We start from the raw sequence: 7,279 nt of genomic DNA on the forward strand, positions 1-7,279 counted from the left end.
AGGAAGGGAGACAAGTTCTAGCCTCCAACAGAGGGCCACATGCCCTGGAAACACTTGGTGCAAACCAGGGCTGAAAAGGGAGCCCATGTGGCACAGGGAGCAGGGAGACAGGTGATTTTCCACGTCTCTCCCAGGCCTGGCCAGGCACCAACTTCCAGCCCGGCACTGTAATTACCTCCTTCCCGCTTCCAACCTAACCCCATCCTTCCCTCACCCTGTGCCCCTCCAGGAAAGGAGTATCTCCCTCATCTGCCATCTGCCCTCCCCAGGGAGTGCTTAATCTCTCTCTCTCTCTCTCTCTCTCTCACTCACTCACTCAGAACTACAAAAAAAAAGATACACCACAATAAAACAAACAACAAAAAAACCTTAATGCAACAGCGAAGGGGCAGAGAAGTGCATAAATTAAAAGCAACTTACTTTGCAGGTTATGCATTTCAACGGTTTCTCTTTGAAAGCCTGTATCCGACAATGAAAAAAAAAATCCAAAGAGCTATTCTTCCAGCCGGCAGGACCAGCCCCCGCGGCTCCCCCCACGGCTCTCAGGCAGGCGGTGCTGGCTGCCAGCGCGCAGGACCCCTGGGACCAAAGGAGGGTCGTGCCACTGCACCCTCACCGGCTCCCCGCGGAGACAGCCGCTGGACGTGGGTCCAGTACCCCGGAGGGAAAAGGCACGGGCGCTTGCAGGGCTCTCGCAGATAAAGATCGCGGCTTCATGATTAACTTGGGCAGGTTCAAATATTTGCTGAGCCAGGGATCTCGGGGAGGGGAGGAGAGCCCAAGTCAAAGTCAAAGTTGTCATCTGCTAACAAGTGGCCAATGCCAGCCCAACTCGCTCATTTTCACCGAGGAAATGAGAAGGCCATTGTGCAGGGACCTAAAATAGGCTCTCTAACTGGCTGCGGCAGCGCGCTCGCTGGCTCGACGGGCTCAAGTGGCCACAGTGAAGCGAGGCACTATGCGCAGCCAAACACAGGAAGTGGCTGAGCTAGTTCAGCAAAAAATAGAATCAAAGCCCTGCTTGTAAAGGCCTGAACCCTCGGAATGGCCCAGAACACCATGCTCTGCTCAGTCCACCTCCTCCCACACACAAGCACAGGCAGCCCGCAGGTGTAACAGGAAAGCCCTAGGCAGCAACTGGGCAGGGAACAGGTCTAAAAAAATATTTCAAGTCCTAGGGAAGATGACCCTAACTCTGCATAGATACCATGCTCCACGACCACATGAAGACTGAGAGAGAAAAACCCCAGCTGCAGCTATTTCTATAGTCAATTGCAACTTGAGCTTCAATAGCCAGAGGGTTTTGTAATAATTAGGAGGGGTGTCTGCATCGGGTTCATGCGATGGCCACATGGAGCAAAGGATGGGAGAAGGGCAAGCAGATGGAATATCTTTCGGGAGGATGTTTGTCCTCTATTTGAGAAAGGTGCAATGAACCAGACTTAATTAAAATTTGACCTCAGAAACTTTTCACTCGTATCAGCTTGACTATTACTCCAAGAACCAAAACAAAATAATCATACCTTTAAAACCAGACAGCAATTTAGAGATGACTTCAAGCAATTCCCTCATACCACACACACACACACACACACACACACACACACACACAATTCTGATTAGAGGGGTAAAGTGGTTTGCACAAGATTATAGCAGGAGGACCAGAACTCCTTTTCCTCTACCCCCTGGCCCTGCTCTTCACTTCCCTCTGCCAGAGAACATAAAAATTAACAAGTGAAACTGAAGCTAATGTCTTCTAAGCCACATACCAGAAATTTCACACTTGCAACAAAACTGACCTTTTGTTTTCTATTTTTAGCTTATCTAAATTTTTAAAAAGCCACCTTCAAATCCTCTTTGAAGAAATATGGGTGTGGTCTCTAACACCCTCAGATTCTGTATAGGAAGGTGACCCAATGGTCACACGCAGGGATAAAGATTGAGGTGCTGATATAAAGTCTACACCGGCAGGAACCGGGGAGCCGGTTTCAGGATTACTTGCAACATCTGGGAAGTGCTGCTGCACTCACAGTGAAAGTGACTTTACAAACTTTCCGTTGGTGTAATTGGTGAAAGATCTCCATTTCTAATGAAAACAAAAACTGTGTGTAAGTGCATCTTCCAGCTCCTGCCCAGTGATTACAGGGACACGTGGTTGGTTCAGAGGCTACCCTTGCATCGTGAGCAGCATAATCTTGCTCTATTTTTAAAAGTCTTTCTAAAGCTAGAAACTTCGGAAACACCAGTCTCTTAAGCATACCTGTCTGGAGGCACATGATGATTCATGCCAAAACCTTCTAAGATTAAAATGCTTTCTAGTCCAACAATATATTTTCTGTTTCAGAAGAAAATTATCCACTGGAAAGCAGTACACCCTCTACTTACAGAAAATTCTTAAAATAGATTTGTAAACCCTGCTTCGAATTTCTCACAATATGTATCATCATCTACCATAGAGGTTCAATTATATTGCTGAAAGTGTGAGGTGGGTCTTTTCCTCTTCAGTTTTAGTGGTGGAAAAGTGATCTGCAGACACATGCTCTTTATTAGCTTAAAAAGGGAGCCCTCTGCTGGTAGAACAGAGTCAGTGACTTCTGCTTGGGAAAAACCAGGCAAGTTTCAGTATTTTTCATTCATCTCATGTCCAAAATTTCACACAAAATAGGTGTCCAAATGTCACTTAATCTATATGATTCACTAACAAATAACTAATAAATGCACAGATGTCATAACGTAGGAAATATTTTTCATGTGGCTTCTAAGCTCTTAGAAGAAAACTTATTTCAGCATTCATCTGAGACTCAAAGACAGACACCTTGGGGAACTTACACACATGATTAAAAATAAACTTTAGCCCTCCAAATTCTTCAAGACAATATGTCTTGCTAATTTTCCTTTTCCCAAAGTTTGGTAAAACTCATTTCTGAGGCAAAAATAGTTCATATTTCACTTCTCAGCAGGTCCCTTAACCGCTAAAAATACCTTTGAAAGTTATAGACTGAACACTGTATTCATATGTGCAAATCACCACCAAATCACGTTTAATGACCACCATTCATCCTGCACAAGTTCTTACCTGTTTTGGTGGGCTATCATTTCTGAACAAAAGGCCACTTAAAAACCAAACAAAAACATGAACCCAAATCATCCTTGAAGGGTTAAATGAATGCCTACCTTTATAATTTAACTTAAAACAACTTAGGACAAAGGGGCTTTTCAGATGATGCAAACGCATCACTCCATATCTGGCTCTCCTAATGACCCCGCATGGAGAAGACTGTCTATTTGAATTTCTAAATAAACTCAGGTTTACATATGCGCAAAAATGACATCCGACCAAATATCTGAAAAGGTGCATCCACTGCTTAGTGGAGTGAAGAACTCCTGCCCTGTCATTTCCCCCTCAGCCACTGTCTCTGGAAATAGAAGGCTGCACTGTGAAATCAGAAGTAAAACTGAGCTGTATGCCAACATACGCACCCTGAAATGTTTCTTTTTCAGGGTACAAGTAAAATTTCCTATTCTTCAATACATAACCCTGATGGCCTGCCTCTGTTTACTCCAACCCATCTAAATGTATGCATGCATTTTTTTTCTCAAGGTTTCATTTCTTAACTTTAAAACAACCTCTAATGTCAGACCACATTTTAAATTCAATAAAAAAACGAATCAGAGAAAAGTAAAATTCTTTGAATGTCATTTCACTCTACCTTAGTGCTTTAGTCCTGGTTGAAAGGCAAGCCCAGAGAATTTAAAACAAGATTTATGAATCAGGCTCTTTAGGATGAATGTTTTGCAATCCCCCAGTGGTTAAAAATTAACGCTGACAGGTGTAAAAGGGCAGGGGGAGAAAGAGTCATTTATTTTCCTCTCTGGACTTGAGGTGCCATATCAGACTTCAATTATGCTACATTAATATTTCTGAATGTATCCATGAAATCTGAAATATGTAAATATACTTAGAATGGGTTTCATTCAAAGGCAGCCCACGTTAACTGGTCCTGTTTTTACTTTAGTTGCCCTGTAGTGATCTGCTTTAGCTACCTACGGATTAGCAGGGTAAACATCACACCATGATTCAAGAAAACCTGCTGTTTGAGCTTTAAATGTGTTGAAGACCTTTAGTCACAAAGGGCACAGCACTTACGCTATGCTTAACCCCTCAAACCTTTGTTTCCCTCCATGAAGGGAGAAACCTTGCATTGCAGGTTTGCTGGGTACATTAACGGAGGTGGTATGTGAAAGTGCTTTGAAAGCTGGGATGTGTACCAGAGGTTAAAAGACAGTTCACTGGATGATTATCATTCTGTGCCGTTGTATGCAAGGAAGAGCTCCAAAGGAGAAGCGGCCTTTGTCCCTGGGAAATGTGCTTGAGCAGATGAGAACACTTACGTGTCAGAGGACAAGGGGCTTCGTGCAGATGCAGTGGATGGCAGTGTCTGGGGCTGCTGTGCACAGCTGTACATTGTGTGCACTGTGTGAAGGCACCTGGGCAGTGGCAGGAGGAACTGGCACTAAAATCCAGGCCCTTCCACTCGCCATGCCATGCAGAGGAAAGGGCATCCTACAAGGGCACCTTCCTCCCTCTCAGCATGCACCCACTCCCGAGGCAGCAGCTGCCCAGAGAGGGTCCCTCTCACATTTGCAGGTTCCCTGGCCTGGGGCCTATCCCTGCTGGCTAGGAACGGGGGTGGGGCAGGGGGGTGGGGTCAGAGGAGAGAAAGGGCTCACAGGGAGACCCTGAGACAGTGCTCACCAGGAATGGGAAACAAGGGGGATCGCAGCTGAGAGTGAGGCAAGCTCTCACAGCGCCTTAAAAACCAGAGCTGACACAACACACCACAGAGACCACCTCACAGTTCCCACAACAACCCCAGGACAGAAGCATTATTCCAATGTCAAAGACCGGAAAACAGTTTGGAAAGGCTGAGTTACTCCATAATGAACTTGGCCAGTAAGTAGCAGGAGCTGAAATTCAGACCCAGTTCTACTTGACTCCCATGGTTCTTTCCACCGCAGAGCCGACAGAGGGAGTGATTAGGAGCCTTATGACAACAGGTATGAAAACTGCATGTGGCTCTCTGCTGTCTGTGACCCAGAGGAGCAAACTGCGCGTACTTTTAGTTGATTACTTGCTGAAGACTTGGAGGACTTCTGACTGGCCACTGAGAGCAGCACTGCTCACGGAGGTTCCACAGACCCGGGCAGCAGAGCAGTGGAGTAGAGCCCTCCACAGACCCGAGAGTCGGCACCCATGGGTCGTGTGCTACCCCATGAAACCCTTAACCTCTGCTGGCTTCCCTTTTTCATGTGCACACAAAGAGCTGGGCATTACTTTCAAACTAAATGATGCCTTTATGATACTGTCACTGAAATATCTCCTGCTCTTTACAATCTGATAAAAATATCAAGCCTCTATTTCTTTTTAACCCAAACTCAAACCATCTTCTGTCACCATATATTAGGCCCCCTTTACACACACCCCACACCCACTTCCCTCTGGTAATCACCATCCTGCTGTCTGTGTCTATGAGTTTCAGTTTTATATTCCACCTATGAGTGAAACCATATGGTTGTTAGCTTTTTTCTGATTAATTTTGTCAAGCCATTTCATTATTTCTGTACTTGGCAATTTATCTTGAATAAATCTTTGAAACTCCTTGAACTGAAATGTTCTCCTTCCCCTATTCAAACTGTTCCTTTTATTCAAAATCCAATTTAAGTCTTATTTTCCCTATGAGCTTTTTCTGTCGACTCAATTACCCTAACAAGGTACCAATCACATCCCTAAAATTATTTTTGTACTTAGAATACAAGTCCTTCGGTCTAGTGCTTAATTAGACATGATGTGCTAATGGGTCCTATTCGAATTGACACACTGCCTCAAACATCATCAGTGTTGCCTGGTCGTTCAAGTTCTATCTGGCAAAAACTATCAAAGATGTCTTTGTCCCATAATAGTCCTGCTACCCCTTCCCACAAATATCATTCACGTGCTCATTTCTATCCACAGTAATAAAGTTACTGCAAGTGAATGATTTATAACCGTTTATGGAAATGCATGGGTACTGTGCTTCCAAAGCCCTCTGGTAAAACCACGCGCTGGGGCAATGAGGGGACTGGAAATGTCACATTCCTACCAGGCCTAAGAAATCATTTCTCTGACCCAGGGCCTCCTGCCAATCACCTGCACTGGGGCCATTCCTGAGCAAAGGTGTCTGGGATGGGGCGTTTTTCCTGGGATGTGTCATATGTTTTCACAGGTGAGAGACGCTAAAGCATCCCTTTAATTCCAAAGGGCCTATACAATTTCCAGAACAGCTCGGAGATATCACACCGAGGTAAAAATGGCTCACCATGGTTTAAAATGACTTGGGTTCATTTTTTGAAAAGGCTGTATGAATTCTGGGATGGTCTAGCTAATGTTCAAGGCTTCATTTTTCTTTATTCAACAGAGCTGGTGGAAGTGATCCACCTTTGGAATTGGCGCACCAACTTCCTTATAAAAAAATGTAGGTAGGGTCTACGATATATCAAGCAGTTTTGTTTTTGTTTTTAACCCTACCCGAGGGTATTTTAAATTGACTCCTGGGGGGGGGGGGCATTCAAACATCTATGTGAGAAATATCAATTGTCTGCCTCCCGTATGCGCCCCAATCAAGCATCAAGCCTGCAATCTAGGTACACACCATGCCCCTAACTGGGAATCGAACCTGCAACCTTTTTGGTGTGTGGGATAATGCTCCAACCAACTGAGCCACCCAGCTGGGGCTATCAAGCACTTTTAAGTGTGTATTATGAAAATGGTTGCAGATGAATCTTTTCTTTGGCAGAATTCAGCAGAAGCTGATAAAGATGTTTGATCAGTTTACACCAGTCACTCATTAAACTCCACCACTGATCCTACTACACCCATATAGTAGAAATTCTCAAAAACCCCATGTGATAAATTCATTTGTGGGTGTCTGTCACACCCTGGCTGGTGTTTAGCTTCCATGCCTCCCCTCTCCAGAGGGGGAGCCACTGAGAAGACCAGGACGGTGGTACCACCTAGCCCTTCCCTGCAGCAGGCCCCTCTTCTTCCCTAGGGTCGGAGACAGACCGCCACACTAGTCAGGAGGAAGTGAAAGATCATAGCCCAACCTTTGGCCCAGCGATCTGCTTTCTCCTCATTCGTGTGTGATTCGTTTAGGGAAGGCCATCAATGAATGACTACGGTGCCATGTTCCAAACCTGTGCCGAACTCTTCTCACAGGGTCCTTCCAACACATCACGGCAT

The 7,279-nt window shown here is 45.1% G+C and overlaps 1 protein-coding gene and 1 long non-coding RNA gene across 4 annotated transcripts in view; one reads left to right on the top strand and one right to left on the bottom strand.

Annotated features, from left to right (window-relative positions):
• The window catches only part of PIK3R1 (phosphoinositide-3-kinase regulatory subunit 1), a 73,451-nt gene that overhangs the window by 12,141 nt on the left and 54,031 nt on the right, over positions 1–7,279 (bottom strand). The window contains exon 1 of one of the 2 annotated variants that reach the window (XM_006762399.2): positions 421–1,220. The exons of the other annotated variant lie outside the window; for it this stretch is intronic. Within the exon in view, the coding sequence (XP_006762462.1) occupies positions 421–436 (16 nt within the window). The 5' untranslated portion in view covers positions 437–1,220. Of the gene's footprint in view, positions 1–420; positions 1,221–7,279 lie in introns of those variants that run through there. 2 annotated transcript variants of the gene reach the window in all.
• LOC107182873 overlaps positions 1–7,279 on the top strand; it is an 8,703-nt gene extending 1,424 nt beyond the window's left edge. Inside the window, exons 3-4 of one of the 2 annotated variants that reach the window (XR_001513634.1) lie at positions 6,171–6,263; positions 7,256–7,279. This is a non-coding gene — a long non-coding RNA (uncharacterized LOC107182873). Of the gene's footprint in view, positions 1–6,170; positions 6,584–7,255 lie in introns of those variants that run through there. The other variant, XR_001513633.1, reaches the window with a different exon arrangement.

The sequence above is a fragment of the Myotis davidii genome, unplaced genomic scaffold, assembly GCF_000327345.1.
Source record: "Myotis davidii unplaced genomic scaffold, ASM32734v1 scaffold135, whole genome shotgun sequence".
NCBI classification, from domain to species: Eukaryota; Metazoa; Chordata; class Mammalia; order Chiroptera; family Vespertilionidae; genus Myotis; species Myotis davidii.